The 16,976-nt window shown below is 47.1% G+C and overlaps 1 protein-coding gene across 4 annotated transcripts in view; it reads left to right on the top strand.

The window, feature by feature from the left end:
* PPM1H (protein phosphatase, Mg2+/Mn2+ dependent 1H) overlaps positions 1–16,976 on the top strand; it is a 253,610-nt gene that overhangs the window by 119,218 nt on the left and 117,416 nt on the right. For all 4 annotated transcript variants that reach the window (XM_072743134.1, XM_026001656.2, XM_072743133.1 and 1 more), the window contains exons 3-4: positions 1,190–1,534; positions 11,075–11,187. In XM_072743134.1, the coding sequence (XP_072599235.1) occupies positions 1,190–1,534; positions 11,075–11,187 (458 nt within the window). The remainder of the gene's footprint in view (positions 1–1,189; positions 1,535–11,074; positions 11,188–16,976) is intronic.

Here is a 16,976-nt window from a genome sequence, read left to right as displayed (position 1 = left end):
TGAGTACCAGCTGGGAAAGTGAGGGAGGCAGGAAATAAGAGAAAAAGATTTGAATTGGCTGCATCTTAGACTGGGTGTCGAAGGAAAAACATGCTCTAAAAATACAGGATGTAGACCAAAGAGAGCGAAAGGGCTCTAAAGGGGGGAAATGGGCCTGCCGGTTTCCCCACGAAGAGCCTGCAGAAAGAGCCTAGCTTTCCCCAAGGACTCCAGGCCCCGCGTGCTCTGGGGCTGCAGGAGGGAAGTGACGAGTTGGACGGCAAAACTGGGCTCGGGAGGACTTAGCTGGTGGCCTGGGGCCCTACCTCACCCCTCCACACAGCGAATCCTGGTAGATCTCGCCACCGGGAGCAGCTGGGCTTGCAGGGCAGCGTGGGCTCCTGGCCTGGGCTGAGAAGCACAGAGCACTGCACCCCTGGGCCGGTGCGGGCAGCAGGGTCACCTCCGGACTGGTGCAGGCAGCAGGGTCACCTCCCCGGGCTGGTGCGGACAGCAGGGTCACCTACCCGGGCTGGTGCAAACAACAGGGTCACCTCCCCGGGCAGGTGCAGGCAGCAGGGTCACCTCCCCGGGCTGGTGCGGACAGCAGGGTCACCTCCCCGGGCTGGTGCAAACAACGGGGTCACCTCCCCGGGCTGGTGCAGACAGCAGGGACACCTCCCCGGGCTGGTGCGGACAGCAGGGTCACCTCCCCGGGCTGGTGCGGACAGCAGGGACACCTCCCCGGGCTGGTGCGGACAGCAGGGTCACCTCCCCCGGGCTGGTGCGGACAGCAGGGACACCTCCCCGGGCTGGTGCGGACAGCAGGGTCACCTCCCCCGGCTGGTGCGGACAGCAGGGACACCTCCCTGGGCTGGTGTGGACAGCAGGGTCACCTCCCCGGGCTGGTGCAGGCAGCAGGGTCACCTCCTTTGGCTGGTGCGGACAGTAGGGTCACCTCCCCGGGCTGGTGTGGGCAGCAGGGACACCTCCCCCAGGCTGGCGGGGACAGCAGGGTCACCTCCCCCGGGCTGGTGGGGACAGCAGGGACACAGCCTGAGCACCTGTGCCATGTTTGGACTCCACTGTTTGCCAGCCCGAGACCGGCCACCAAGCGGATGTGCTGAGCTCCCTGCCTCGCAGGGTGCATGGGACCCTGGGAAGTGACCAGCACGGTTCTCACCCCCTGTCGCCTCTCCCCCACCCCCAGGAATCGGAAGGCGTTTCCTGTCACTACTGGTCGCTGTTCGATGGTCATGCGGGCTCCGGGGCCGCCGTGGTGGCTTCCCGCCTGCTGCAGCAGCATGTCACCGAGCAGCTGCAGGACATCGTGGAGATCCTCAAGAACTCTGCCGTCCTGCCACCCACCTGCCTGGGCGAGGAGCCCGAGGGCACCCCGGCCCACAGCCGTGCCCTGACCCGCGCTGCCTCACTCCGCGGAGGGGTGGGCGCCCCCGGCTCCCCTGGCACCCCCCCCACGCGCTTCTTCACCGAGAAGAAGATCCCGCACGAGAGCCTGGTCATCGGGGCCCTGGAGAGCGCCTTCAAGGAGATGGTAGGTGGGGGGGGACCCAGGGGTGGGGGGCCCACCCAGGCCAGACCCGGCTCCCCCGCACTTGGGTGGCTGCGCTTGGCCTTCTCCCCTTGACAGCAGGCCTTCCAGCCTCAGCACAGGTTGGCCCAGAGTCCCCGGCCTGGGGCACTGGCAAAAGTTAAAAAGATAAAAGTGGGGGCGGGGGGCAGCCTTGAGGTACCAGGCCGTTTACACGTAGGCAGTCGTGCTTCCCCTTCTGCGGACTCTGATGCCAGCTGGTAGGCTGCCACTGCATCGAAAGGCGAGCGTCCTTGCCATCTGCACATGTGTATGCATTCCAGGTGTTTGGGGGGAACAGAGCTTTGACCAAAGGGCCCAGAAGTACCTTTCCTGCACAAAGCTGCTCTGAGAACAGCTCTTACCACAATTGGCCATGTGGTTCTTAATGCTTGTTGCGGGGTGGGGGTGGGTACCTGCCGGAGGAGAATTGAGGGGCAGTACCCGAAATCACTTGCTTTACTGGGGAACAGGGATTTGTGGATTTGTGTGTACATCGAGATTTGGACGTGTCTGGTCAAAGAACTGAGCCTCGCCTCCTCTCAGCCCCCGCCCCGAGAACACGCATGCGATCAACAGCGCGCAGCTGCTCTCACCGCGTGCCGTGTCACGCGGCCTGGCGAGGGCCACCCCCGTACTACCCACTTCCCTCTCCGAGCTCCCTCTCTGCTGAGGCAATTATTTTGGGTCGAGAGATCTTTTCCTTCCTGAGCACCAGCCTGCGCCCAAGTCATCGAGCAGGAGATATTTAAAGGTGTCACAAGGATGTGAGTAAAGCGAGCGTGCTGTGTTGTTCTTAAAACCTGGGGATGCAGAAGTGGTGACGAGCTGTTGTTAAAGGATCGAGTGGCTCAGAGCGGCCAGGAGCACCTCGGAGCACCTCCCCAGAGCGCAGTGTACACGGTGACCGCTCCGGGATTAGGTTGTGTGCCCAGGGGATGGGAAGAGTGAATACGGTGGCTCGGCACCCCACACCGTCTGATTAGCTTACGAGGCCAAATAGGTCATGTATTCGCACCTCATATTTGCACCGTGCCCTCACCTTCACCCATCCCTTCTTGGGTCACCATGTGTCTCTCCTTGTCACGTAGGTATTTACCCTTTGACGAGCCGGTGGTTTACAAGGCACCTGTCTCAGGAGTGTCTGGTAGCCTTCAGTCCCAGGAAGAGCACCAGGAGGCTAGAGAAGAGCATTTAGGAAAAAAAGGAATCAAGGCAGTAAAGTTGACTCCTACTCAGGCTTCGTATAAAATCTCATTCTCCAGCTGTCCTAGAAGCTCTGAGGGGAGTGTTTCTCCACACCGACGTTCAGAATGCTAAATATTTAATTGAGGTAAAAACGTGGCAGCAGGCTATTCTCCTAATGGGAGAAAAAAAATCAGCTTTCACAGCAGGAGTGAGAAACAAAGGAAATTTTGGGTTTTTCGTTTCCTTCTGTGATTGCTTCTGCCCTGGGACATCTTTTACTTGGCCCTGCTGTATTCTCCGTTCTGTCCACTAGAGGCCAATGTCACCCTGAGGCAGGCAGGCCTCCACCGTGGTCCCGGCTGTCCCCGCCCCTTAACGGCTGGGGCTCCCAACAACCACTATACTTGAAATGGAGGCTCATTCAGAAAAATACTTAGTAAGGGGCCTCATTCCTGTCTTTCAAATTTTCCCAGCTTTTAACAAGTCAGTTCATTACCTGGCATTTTTACTTTGGAAACTTAGCCAGCAAAAAGATCATTTCACTTTCCCGTGTTTTTCGTTCAGTCGATGAATATTTGATCAGAACTAGCTCTACGCCAGGTCTAATTGGGCAAAGAACATTGAGCAAACTAGGCAAAGACGAGTATTAAATGAGTAAAATACAAGCAGAATGGGCATTGAGTGGAGAAATGCAGGATGAGGTAGGAGCCCGATAAAGACACGAAGCCAGGGTTCCCTTGGGTAACTGATGCTGGAGGAGATTATTTAGGAAGAAAGGAATCAAGGTAGTAAAATTGACTCCTACTCAGGCTTCGTATAAAATCTCATTCCCTAGCTGTCAGAGAAGCTCTGATGGGAATAAGTGTTTCTAGACATCAGTGTTCAGAATGCTAAATTTTTAATTCAGGTAAAAATGAGACAATAAAAATAAAAAATTGTGGTAGAAATGAAGCAGACAAAACACAGGAGGCCATTTCCACGGACAGCTATATCAGAGAACCCAGATGGCCCTGAGGCAACAAGCTGATGTCGAGGGTAGGAATGATGGATGTAAGTTGAATTGGAGAGGTGTTCTGGAACCTGCCTGTGGACGACCTGGTGTGACATATTATGAAATTTTGGCTTTAAGCCATATCTAGTCTCCAGTTCATCCCAGCCTGCAGCTTCCTCTTCACACTTCAGTTTTTCCCAGATTGTCTGGCTAGCCACCAGCACTCCAGAGGCCTACGTGGACTTTACACCGTGGGCCTAGCCTTATTAAATGAGAAGGTTCATCGTTCTTTGGTCCACGCGGTGCATGGTAGGGTGGCCCTGCCTTCTGCTCTGCTAGAGACTGAGCCAGTTGATGCCTGTTGGCCCAGAATAATTATTAATACGCTGTCCCCTTTTACTCTCGTAAATGTCCCTATTTGGATAATGTCTTATGCTTACCCTAGTTACAGAGAGATGCTCTTTTTTTCTTTGCTTCATCAGAGACTTCGGGAGAAATCTACTCACTGTCATAGAAATGTGCCTGCCTTAGACATTGAGTTACGGAGGGTGGGCTTTAGAACCCACAGCACAGAAATCATACAGTGCACCTTCAACTTAATGGTCTGGAAGGCCACTGCCAACTCGTATAAGATACTTTTTCTCTGGACACCTGGTGGCTCAGTTGGTTAAGCATCTGCCTTCGGCTCAGGTCATAATCCCAGGGTCCTAGGATCGGGCCCCCACATCAGCCCCACATCGGGCTCCCTGCTCAGCGGGGAGCCTGCTTCTCCCTGTCCTCCCCACTTGTGTTTTTTCTCACTATCTCTGTCTCTCTCTGTCAAATAAATAAATATATAAAATCTTTAAAAAAAAACTTTTTATTTCCCCTTGCATTATTATATTTTTGAGAGTCAGTGCTTGGAAGCAAACTTTGGGGGTTTTTTGAAATGCCCACCCTACAGCTGATTTCCTTGTTGGCCCAGTCTTGCCAGTTTCTCCTCTGGCCTTTCAGAGTGGGGCATGTTTGGAATTTCCTTAGTATTCCTGAAGTTTTTCCTCACAGGAGCCAGCCACTTTCTGGCTTTCCTGTTTCTAGGTGTTTTTTAAGTATTGCAGGTTTGGGGCTTATTCTGATCCTCTCTAGTAGAAAAAATTCGGTGGTAAATGAGATTCCATTATTTCGGCTTTGCGGCTTTCTTACTTTCTCTCACACTTTTCATGCCTAAAAATTCCCCAAGCCCAGCACCTAAAACTGAAATTTGTCTCACTGATGACATCTTGGCAGCCACCCTCCCTGAGATGCAGAAGTAGCTTACGGTAGCCTTAAAGGCAAAGCTTGCCTTTCCCTTGGGCTTTTGCTTTACGTACAGCAGCTTAGCATCCTCAGAATCACAGGTCTTGGGTCTCTCTCTCTCTCTCTCCCCCCCAGTGTCCTCCATCACTAGTATTTATTGAGCCTCTGTTTTATGGCTAGCATTCTCCTAGGCACCATGGGGTCTAGAAATAAAGGGTTGGATTTTATGTCGGGGCGGGGGGACATTTGGAGTCACACTTTGTATGCATATTGAGTATCTCCTTTATTTTGATATTCTAAGTCACGTTAAGTGGGGTAGAGAGAGATGCAGGTAGCTATCTGAAAGGGAGCAGTGGTTAAAACGACGGAGAAACCCCACAGCAGAATAAACAGTACTTATTTCCAGGAAAAAGTAGGTACTGGTAGCAAAACACAGACTACCAGAAGCGGAGAAAAGGCTTTGAACCAGTGAGATGAGAGCAGTTTCATCAAACACTGCGAGGTTCTTTGAGGTCACTGCTTTTCCTTTCCTCTTTGATCCTCCAGTGCCTGCCACAGTGTGTGGCTTGTGGTGAAGGTGACCCCTGACCCCGGGCCTCTAATCCTGCCTGTGCTTTCTGTTGGGCCCCCTTTATCGTATCTCATCTTGGATCTGCCTTCCCACTGAGCACCTGCATAGTCCTGTGTCCACCATGGAAAGGGAGCCACGGTTTCCTAAAGGACCAGGATCTCAGGAACTCCTGAACTGGCATCAGTTCTGCTTCCCCACGGGCTTTGTCAACAGTGGCCACCTAGTTCAGTGGCTGGGCTTGTGTCCCCTGCGGTGTTAGGCTGTTGCTGGGCCCGGGATGATAGATGCGAAAGCAATAAATGTCCTCTCGGTCCTGGTGTCACGCTGCTCCTTGCCTCCCCACCCTCCCACGGCAGGGTCTCCTCGCCAGCATCTCCCGCTCTTGAGGGGGCTCGTGTCCACGGATGGACACAGGAGACCTCCTGGCTACAGGAGACCGTTGCCTCCCTCGGAATCCCAGCCCAGTCTGCCCTGATTCGCCTCGTCGCCTACCACCTATAGGATCCGAGTTCTGGACAAAGGCGGGAGAAATTTCAAACTTGTCTTTCCTTTTCGGCGTGGGTATAGGGTCATCACCACAGTGAAGAATATCTTAGAGGTCTGGTTGTTACGAAGGAAGAAGACAGCAGTGTTTTCACTCGTAAAACTACCATACATCTTGTTACTGAGCTAATGACTGGAAATAGCACTCAGCGTGGATTTATTGGTTAAAAAAATGTATGGTGACACTACGGTGAAAAAGAGGATAAATGCAAAGCTTATTTGTAGTGCATGAATCCCAGTGTTTTCAAAAATCAGCATATTCATGGGACACTATGGACCTGCATGTCGGTCTGTGTTTAATGAAGCTAGTTTTGTTTTGTCTTTGTTTTCGGTGGAAGGGGGGGTTCCCCCAAGAAGGAAGGAGCATGTGATTTTGCCAACAGCCGGCAGGTGGCAACACGAGGCAGGCCTGGTTTTCCTCCTTCCCCCGTTGCCTGGCTGACGGATTGGCTTGTTCTCAGAATAAACCAAAATCCGACCCATGTACTGAAACCATGCAGAATCTTATTATCTGTGACTGACACTATTAGCAGAGTGCTCAGAGCCGTGTTTTAACCCATCTATGGCGAGCTGCCGAGCCCCGTGGACACTCCCCAGTGCTCACTCCCTTTCGTTGTCTCCTGCTGCTGCCTTTCTGCGACCTGACATTGGTAGGAAACAAAGAATGATTCTGGAGTTGCGTCATCTCTAGGGCTTTCCAACCAAATCACAACCCTCCTGAGCAGTATGTTTTCTTTCTTGCAGGCCTTTCCTGCTGAATTAGTCTCCTTTCACTTCTCTCTCTTCTTTCCCTTCATTGCCTTCCTTGAAACAAAAAGGAGCAAAATAAAAATCCCAAGTCTTTAAAAACTGGATCCATTCTTAGGATTTAGAGATAAAAATCTGGCTTCAATGTAGTATTTAGACACACAGTACAGGATAAATCAGTGCTGCTAAATAGAAGATGGCCTTGAGAGGCCTCAGAGGACTCTTGACTGAGCAGATAAAACAATTACCTTGTTAATATTATGAGGTGTTGGTCCTTTTAGATCATACTTGAAAAGGAATGATAGTAAATGCATGTGTTTTGCTGTACATTACTCTAGACTTATGTCTTGGGGTTTGTTGACAGATAAAATGGGCAAATTTTCCAAATTAGTCCTTGGTTAGTACAAAGCAGGGAGCAGTTTTTCCTGTTATTTCATTTATTTTTTGGAAATATACCCAAACTTGAGGGTTTATAAAATAATAATAATTATACATTTATATATGTGTGTGTATGTGTATATGTGTGTGTGTGTGTGTGTGTAAAGTGTGAGAAGCTTAAGCTAATTGGAAGAGTTGAGGGTTTGAAGAAAACGAGTAGTTAATTCAGCAGTAAATATCTTTATTGACTTCATTTATCGTGTTTGATCTGATAGTAAAAGAACCATGCAGATGGTCCTTTAATGTTCCTTTCAGTACTAAGATTTTGTGAAACATCTTTTAAAGAGGAGTAGGTGGTATAGGAAAAAATAAATGTGCTATTTTGGCTTCTAGGGAGGGGAAGCAATTATTTTTAGACTATGTTCTAGTTACACCCAGTTTTAGAAGAAATGGAAGAGTGTATTTTAATGTCAGTGAATCCTTCAGGGGGATGAAGTCTATGGAAACACATCTTTCAAATCCTAGTCACTGTGATCCCAGAGAGCACATGTGTAATTAAAGTGCGTGTGCACACATATGGATCTGCACACACGTGCACGCACACACGCATATTGCCATTGCCACACAAATGGTGGGGGGTGAAAGCATGAGCATATTAGCAGAGTTTCCCCGATAAAAAGTAGCTAGACGTTAGTCCACTGTTTAAGTGACAGTACTGCCAAATTTAGCACTCCTTCTGCTGAGGAAAGTACAGAGGGGACGTAGTTGAAATACAGGAAAAGATGAAAGAAATGATGAAATCAGTTAGAAAAAAATATTGAATCGCACTATTAATGTAATAGCAAAGGATTAATTGGGCGAGCTAACTGGAGCGTCTCCCCCCAGACGAAAGGCAAATTGGAACTCTGCTGTAGCAGAAAATCATAGTGTCGTACGTACATTCTTACCTCGATTCTTCTTAAGAATTAAATAATCTTATAATCAGATTTCCTTGTGACGTTAGCCATGATACATAATGCACCTGTGATGCAGAATAGGCTTGCCCATCTGAGTCCCACCGGAAAGTCCTGCCACAGATGGTGCTTTCACGTGGACTCTGTGTATCACAGCATTTTCTTTTGGATTTCACCAGTGATTTAAGTCTTTGAAGCATTGTTCACACGCCAGTCCATGTATAGCATGCAAGCCGTTGGATGCTCAAGGGATTTTTTTTTTTAATAAAAATTGTCTTCCATTCAGACATTAGGTATTCAAACAAATGTTGATTGTGGCTATGAAAGGATACTTGCTGTTATCCCCAGCAATTCCTTCCAGTATATTCAGAAGAGTAGTGTAGTAGTAGCATGGAGCGTGGACTTGATGTACCAGTTTCTATATTAATTTGATGAAATATGTGTCTATCATGATATCAGCTTTATATTATTTAGATGCAAAAGGAAGGGGATATATCCATCCACAAACTGCTTTGTGAATTGGGTTGTTGATCCTGTTTTTTGCGCATTGTTTGGAGGTCGAACAGACCAAACTTCTGACAGCTTGACGTTTTCTTTCCACTTCCTCATGACAGTCTTTTTGGCTGATCTCCATGGCTCTCCTCTGCCCCTCGAAGCTCCTGCCATCCCTGCACACGTTCTGCTAACCAACCATTCATTGTTCTCAGTTGACTGCACCTGAAGCGAGACATGGGTTCCTACTTAATCATCATCATCATGAGCATTTATTTGCATTGCAATCTTTTCCTTTGTGAATTACGAACAGGGGTCAGGGGTGAGGACATAATTTGGAAACTTGGGCCTTCTCTTCATCTGCCCAGTTAACAGGCATTTTTTTCAGCTGTCTTTTTCTTTTTTTTTTTTTAACCTAGCCTGGTATTGGTGTTAAGGGTCGAGCAGGAGAGGTGCCTATTCTCAGTCATGAAGCTTCTGGGGCCTGGGAAGGATCTGGATGGGCAGCTAAGCCCCTCACACATAGCATCCAATTTAATCCTGACAATAGTCCTTTATGAAACTAACTGTTACAGGGTTTGAGTCCAGTTTTTAAGTCCAGCGTAGTCTTCGAAGGCGGTCCTCATGCTTGGCTCTGCAGGCCTTCGGTGTTCTTGCCCGCTCGCTCCCTTAATGCAGTTTTTCTTCACTTCCAAACTCCCACACCCCGCATACACAGGTTCTTACCCCCGCCCCTCGCCCTTACCCAGTTGATCCCCCCCGTCAGTTAGTTTCTCCCAGATCTTGTACTTTTTATCTACTGACTTTTTAACAGCATGCTGATCTTCATCTGTCTCCTTGGCTTAGGCTCTTCTCCTGTTGCCAGTTTCTCATTGGTGATTCATCTGACCTTGTTTGACCACCTCCGGAGCCAAGCATTTGCTGATAAACGCTGGGGCTACTTGGATTATCTCCTCCCTCCTCCAGGAGGAGGCTGGTTGAAGCAGCAGAGTGCTAACTCCGTGGGTTTCTAAGAACCACGAAGTGCCCTGGCCCTCAGGAGCACCCTGAGAATCAGCCAGGGCACCACTTCCTCACCAGCTTCCTTCTCCCTCCCTCCACTCTACCTGGCCTTTACTATGGAACATTTGGCATTATTTCAGCCAACATTCAGTGTCTTTTCCTAGCTCAGCTCACATTTTTCTGATGTCACGGAACCTGTGCATCTGTCACTGACACAGAATGTTGCAAAGACCTCTGTCTTGGATGATACATATCTGTCAGTGGAGGTCTTGGTCTGGTTTTAGTTTTCTTGGGAAGGCCTCGTTAGGTGGCAGGTAATAATAAGCTTTGGAGGAGGAGAATGAGCTTGAAATCCAAACTCCAGGGATCCCTGGGTGGCTCAGTGGTTTGGCGCCTGCCTTTGGCCCAGGGCGCAATCCTGGAGTCCCGGGATCAAGTCCCGCGTCGGGCTCCCTGCGTGGAGCCTGCTTCTCCCTCTGCCTGTGTCTCTGCCTCAATCTCTCTCTCTCTGTCTCTCTCTCTCTCTCTCTCAAATAAATAAATAAATAAATAAATAAATAAATAAATAAATAAATAAATAAATAAATAAATCAATCTTAAAAAAAAAAAAGAAAGAAATCCAAACTCCAACCAGGTAAATAGGGGCAAGTTACCGCCCCCTCTTCTGCGTCCGAACGTTGAGGTTAATAACAGGATCGTAGGATCAGCTCAGATCTCTTATGTACAGTGCTTCACGCCCTGCCTGACATAGAAGACGTGCTCAGTGAATATTGGCTGCTGCTGTGATTGTGTCACTGTTGTGAATCAGTGGCTGTCGGAAGATGAAGTCAGATCAGAGCTTGGGAGCTTCTATCTTTGATTAATAAGACCCGGAGTTGACTCCCACCTGCTTTGAATAGAGGACACTGTCCTCCAAGTCAATCCTCTTAGCTCACTGTAAAAGTAACTATTTATTGGAGACTTTAGGGTTAAAAACATTGCTCAGGTTCAAGTAGTTGTCATTTTCAGCCTATTGTAGTTCCCCTGTGGCAGCTCAAGCAGTCCACACAAAGACTAAATTTCCCACGAGTTATAATATTTATTGAACACAGTTGGCTTCCTTTTTCTCGCTTTTGTTCTGATTAGATCTGTTTGCCATCCCTTGTTCCCTATCTCTGGTCTGCAGATGGTCTAATAGATGACAGTTTTCTGTCGGTGTCCTCAGTGAGAAATGATCTTCAGGTGGTAGGAGAGCACTAAAGATTTTCTTGTCCCATCTTTGAAGCGCATTCAGACTCTGAGAACTGTGTCAAGGGAGTGAGGCTAAGAAAGTCTTTGATATGAGTTCCTGTACAATCCAGCACTGACTTTGTTTTCTTCTCCAGGACCTACAAATAGAACGAGAGAGGAGTTCATATAATATATCTGGTGGCTGCACGGCGCTCATCGTGGTTTGCCTTTTGGGGAAGCTGTATGTGGCGAATGCTGGGGACAGCAGGTAAGCAGATTGTCTCTGGCTCTTGCTGGTTTCATACGCCTTCAATATTTTTTTTTCTTTTTTCAAAGAATTAAATGATTGGCAATAAAATAATTCTGCTTGGGATGGGATATGGGAAAATATGATCCTTCTACATCTGTATAAAATGCATTTAAGATGAATTACCAGGCTGGTATGAAAAGGTAAAGGCTGTCTTCTCCTTGTCCCTGGTAACAGTTCATGTATAGACCTGTGATTAATACCTGTGGCTGATCTAAACAGGTAGCATCCAAATATTTTTTGACCCCAGAAAGCTTAGCAGAGGCACACAACATGAGCATGAGAGGAGGGAGGAGAGGGATTTGAATGAAGTGGGTGTTTGGAAGGGACCCAGGAGGACTCCACAGCTGGTTCCACTTCTGCTCAGTGACTTTGCTCTGTCCCCTCCCAGAAGTCCAGGAGTTTCTCCTTTTATGCACAAGCCCTCTGAGGCTATATTCTCCTCTTTTCTGGGCTCAGCTGCAAGGAACTTTGGCCAAGAGATTATGGTTAACCCCTACTCTATCCACTCTATCTTACTGAGAATAAGATAAACTTGGGTTTTATTTTAAATAACTGCTACGTCCTCGCTTTAAATTCACGTGCAGGGAATTTAAAAATTACAGACTTTGTGAAAAGTGTTCTTATATGTATCACGTACTTCTCTGCCCCTTCAGTAATAACATATGTTAGCTTCTTGCTAAAGACTGACTCTTTGTGTTGAAAGCAATCAGAGTACTGGACTCTGTGCAAGATGTCCTCGGAGGACGAGTGATTTCCCTGTGCAGTCTTTGGTCTCAGGATGCCCCCGTTCCTCGGTCACGTGCCTCTTCCAGCATCCCTGCTTGCCCAGACCCGACCCCACTGCCCCCCGCTTCTCTGTCAACATTAGGTCCTGGTTGAAGAGGGACTCCCTCCAGCAGCAGAGGAATTTACCTTACTTTTACTTCCATTTACAAAGCTGGAGAGCTTCGGGACTCTTCATTCCCTCTAGTTTCATCATCCTCTCCTAGTCTTTCCACTGAAGATTCCAGAGAGTAAGGGAGACTGGACTTCCAAGGCAGCAGTATTTGGGGGTTTGACAATTGATGGTTTCTGAAGGTCTGTTTATTTTTAATATGCATGTGGGTTTCCATTAAACTCTATAAGATAATCTCCATTTCATCATAGCATTGTGCTGGGTAAATGGAAATATCTATAGGATACCATATGTATCTCATGGCTTCCATTCCTTAGTGTCCTGTCAGATTCCTAGCAGGAGACAGACTCCTGCTCAGGTGGGTCAACTGGATGAAGGAGTCTGCTAGGAGCACTGTGGCTCAGAAAGACATTTACTGCCTAAGGCCTGCAGGATGCAGGGAGGAATTGCTATATCAGAGCCCAGGAGATGGGGTCACTGATGAGAGCCCTCACCACAAATGGCAGGAGATGGGAGAGGTACTTTGACTTCTTTCTCTTCCCCCCGCCAACCCCCATCTGGCCAGGGCTTCCCATTGGACAAGCCCAGCTGGGAGCCAAGTGACAAGTAGCCCAGGGAATAGTGGTCCCAGACATCAGCCAGCCAGGGCGCTCACACAGACCGAGACGGCATCTCTGGGGTCAGGTCGAGTGGAGGATGCTCAGCACATCTGCTGCTTCTCCTTTCCTTCTCCACCCCAGGGGCTGAGCATCTCAAAAATGGAAATTCTCAATCTTCGGGCCTTTTAAGACACATGCTGAGGAGCTGGCCTCGGCTTGTTGTTCTGTTCTGGATGCTGTTTGTTTGGAAATGGATGAGCAGATAAAGAAGTGATGGCCTTCCGCTCTGGGGGAGACTGAGTCAGTGATTGAGCTGTTGCACTCGTGTTCACCTTTGTCTTTATGTCTAGCTCCACGCCCTTTGAAATGAGCTTGCTTTGCCAGCCCTTCCATTGATGAGGGAGGTAACAGAATGCCCTCGTCCCTGGGAATGGGCCCACCCCTCCCTGGTCTTCCCAGGGAAGCACCTCTCACCAGATGATCTCAGACTCAGAAGGTGGCCCAGCTTCTGGGCCCAGAGTATCTTCATGTTGGATTATTCTTTTCATGGCTGCAACTCCTCCCCCAGACCTTCTCCTCATTTTGAACATAGTTTTCTTCCAAGCTCTTTAACAGAGCCACTTACCCAGCCAGCGCCTCCATCCTACTTCCCAGAAGCTCCAGTGCCCTGTCCAGGACCTGCCAGTCCTTTTCTGGGCTCTTACTCTCCTGTGCTCCACTCCCCGCCCCAACCCCTTATGTTTCTAGACCAGATCTTAACCTCCTCATCTATAAAAATGGTGGTGGTGAAGTAAATAATTCCTGAAGTTTCTAGCATCCTATAGGTCATCCCATGAGGAGTGACACTTTTGGAACGTAAAGTGATGCTATACGTGTTGATTTTTTTTTTTTTGGTAATTTTTATCCTCCTTCGAGTTTTTGAAATATTACTGTAACACTGTGTTTCTAAATGTTCCTGTGTTTCTAAATGTTCATAAAAGTATGGTGTTTTACAAGGTTCTTCCCAATAACTTGAAATGCCTAATAAGTACTTTTATCCTTCTTGAACCTGTAAAGTGTGCACACACACAAATTATTCTATGATAAAATGGTATCTTTAAAAACCTAATAAGCTTAACTACATGTGTAGTGTTCCAGCTCTCATGTCCAGATCTGAATTTGGGGTTTTATGGCTGATTGGTTGGGTTTGCTGTTCGTGTATGGGTCATGTGTCATATAGAAACCTAAGAGCACTAGGAGTTATTATTTGTATACATGATCTGAAGGATGGCTTATAGGACACTTACTACGGTGCTGTTTTCAGCTCTTGTATGAACAACAGATTTTCAATATCCTCTTAAGTAGATTCACTGCTTCGTTTATGTGCTAATATCATTTTATAGGTTATTTGAATTTATAAAAATACTCAATTACTCCCAAGAAATAGCAACAAAGTGAACTCTGATCAGACTTACATAAATATAAGTCCATTATCACTTGTGGGCAAGTAGTCACCAATCTGAGGGTTGAATTTAACCAGATGATTAGAACTGATAGAGGTCTCTAGCAACAAGTCCCTGATTAATTAGATGCTGGGTTGGTTTTTTATTATTATTTTTATTATTATTGCCAGATACGGCTGCTGTATGTTTACTTTAAATCTTGACGATTTGGGGAGTGAGAGCATATCTTTGTCTTGGGTCCACTGCCCCAGAAGTACACTCAAGAGAGGCTTTGCAGTGGTTTGATTCAGAAGCTGCTGGCGATCGGGAACTAGTTGCTGGGCTGTACAGTGAGCTACGAACGATCTGATTCACCATCAGGCATGGGCGTGTTGGAGGTTGTATTCAGGAAGAGCTGCCTCAGGTTGTCTGTGGCTCAGTGGTTTTTGAGACAGTGGCTACCCTTGGTGTAGGATGGTCCACATTGATGCTAGGTTACTGGTGCACAGTCCAGGACCGACTCTTCAGCAGAAGTCACGACCCAAAGAGGAACATGCAATAACTACTTGACGCATGGCAGTTGCTTTATTTTTCCTAGGCAAAGGCAGCCAACTGAACACCTAGGGGATCGTAAGGGACCAGGAAAGAAGCAGATGGATGGGCGGGTTTTCATTTCAAGCAAAAAAGAACTGGTAGTATGCAAATGTCATGCAAAGCAATATGCAAACTATCACCCATTGTGTTTGAGTCATTGGCTCCTTAGGGCTCTGAGCGATTCTTCAGTTGAGGAAGATGCTTTGACTTCATTTAGAAAATGATTTCATTTTATTTCTAGAGAGCTAAGACACTGAGGGAAGCAAAGCCGTTACCACTCATTTCAAACAGTGTCTCAAAGTTTGGCAACTGAGGCTACATGAACTCATTCAGATTAAAGAAAACCAATTAAGATTTGTTAACCTGATGATTCCACTCTTGCCAAATTTATAGTAAGAGAAGCAGTAAAACATCTAATAAATGCTCGGCACACATTTAATACTGTAACCTCACAGGGAGTCCTAATTTCTCTTAGCAATGGGGTGAGAAGTAGGCATTGTGAGTAGCAGGTAAGTACACTGAAGCAGGCGAGGCAAAGAGATTTGCCCAAGGTCCCACATCCCACAAGGAGTGGGGCTGCCTGCCATCTAGCCCAAGACTCGAGTCAGAGCACCGTTTTCTTAATGAATGCACTGTACCCTGGGATTTCCCATCCCTGCTAATACTCACAAGGGTTTTCTTTTTTTTCACATTTTCACATCTCTAAAATCAAGAGTTTCTAATTAACATTTTTTTCTTTGCTATTTGGATATAAAACGATGACATACTTTATGATCAGTGGCATCTTTGATTTCACCTAAAATGGTTTGTGGGGCATAGCTGAGGGGATGGCTGCACTTAAAGCTATTTTAAATGCATCGCAGTAGTCAGGCAGATAAGCTTTGGGTGATCCAATTCATTCATTCATTCATTCATTCATGATACAAGGAGTATTTTCTCAAAATGAGGGCTGCTACCCGCTTCCAAAGGTCCCAGAGACCACTGTAAATTTTGTATTTTCATTTTGATGATAATCTATTGAAAATAAGCATTTTCTGGATTGCCCGGCTGACCATCTTATAAAAGATGACTCCCATGAATTCAGACCCCCGTTTTGTCATGTTGACGGTCCTCCTAGGAGATCAGGAAGGTCAGATGTGTTCATGATGTAGCTCTCTCTGCGGGAGTGAACAGGCATTCCACTAATTGTCCAGCCAGGATGTTTTTCTTTCATTTCTCTTTCCCTCATTTTCAAATATCCAGAATTACCACGCCTCCCCCCCCCCCCCCCCATGTAACTTAAAGCTTTCCATACCCATTCAGAAGTGAATTCTTCTGGCAAGTCTGAGTTTTCTTGAGGATAGGAAGTATCAGTATTAGACAAGCCTGTTATTTCTAAATTCAAAACCCCGGAGACCCCGGATCGAGTCCCACATCAGGTTCCCTGCCTGCTTCTCCCTCTACCTCTGTCTCTGCCCCTCTCTCCCTCTGTGTATTTAAATAAATTTTAAAAAATCTTTAAAAAAAAAAACAATTACACCTCGGTAGTGTTTCCTCTCACAGCCTTCCCCCCTTTACTGGTGAGAAGACAATGAAACATTACGTAGCTTCCTCCAACCCTAGAGAATGTAAAGAACTATTCGTTCCTTTTTATGTTCATGGCCATAAATGCCCAGTACAGAACCTTCCTGAAACTACTTATTTTTTTATTATTTTTTATTTTTTTAAAGATGAAACTACTTATTAATAAGTGGTTCATCTATCCATACCTGCCAGTGACCTGCCACTTTGATGGTGGCCTTCCTCTGAGTTCAGAAATATATTTGATCTTCTTCCATTGACTACATTCAGTTCACCACACCTCTTCCTGTTTCACAGGTATATGAAAAACAGTATAGAGAGAAATGAAAATTAACCACCATTCTCTACTATGAAAGTTGAATTGTCGTGTCTACCTTTTTACTACACAGCCCCCATCTTTTTAGTATATATTTACATTATCCCTTATCTATACCATAATCTGTAGAAGGCAATAGCAGAAAGAAAACGTTACTGTCAGATGTTCACAAATACACAGAGACTGGGGTGGCTCAAAACAGTCTCTACTTTTCCTATCAAGCCACTCACTGTCTACACAGAGGGTACCCAAGAGGCCCTTCTCCCTCTGGGTTTTCTTCCTGTCTCCTCCCTTTGGATTTTTTTTTAATCTGTCCCTGACACCCTTTGCCCCAAATCAGTGGTTCTCAAAGTATGGTGGTG

This window comes from Vulpes vulpes, chromosome 16 (genome assembly GCF_048418805.1).
Source record: "Vulpes vulpes isolate BD-2025 chromosome 16, VulVul3, whole genome shotgun sequence".
Taxonomy (NCBI): domain Eukaryota; kingdom Metazoa; phylum Chordata; class Mammalia; order Carnivora; family Canidae; genus Vulpes; species Vulpes vulpes.
Note: the sequence above shows the minus strand (reverse complement) of the source record. Positions and strands in the feature narration are given on the sequence as shown.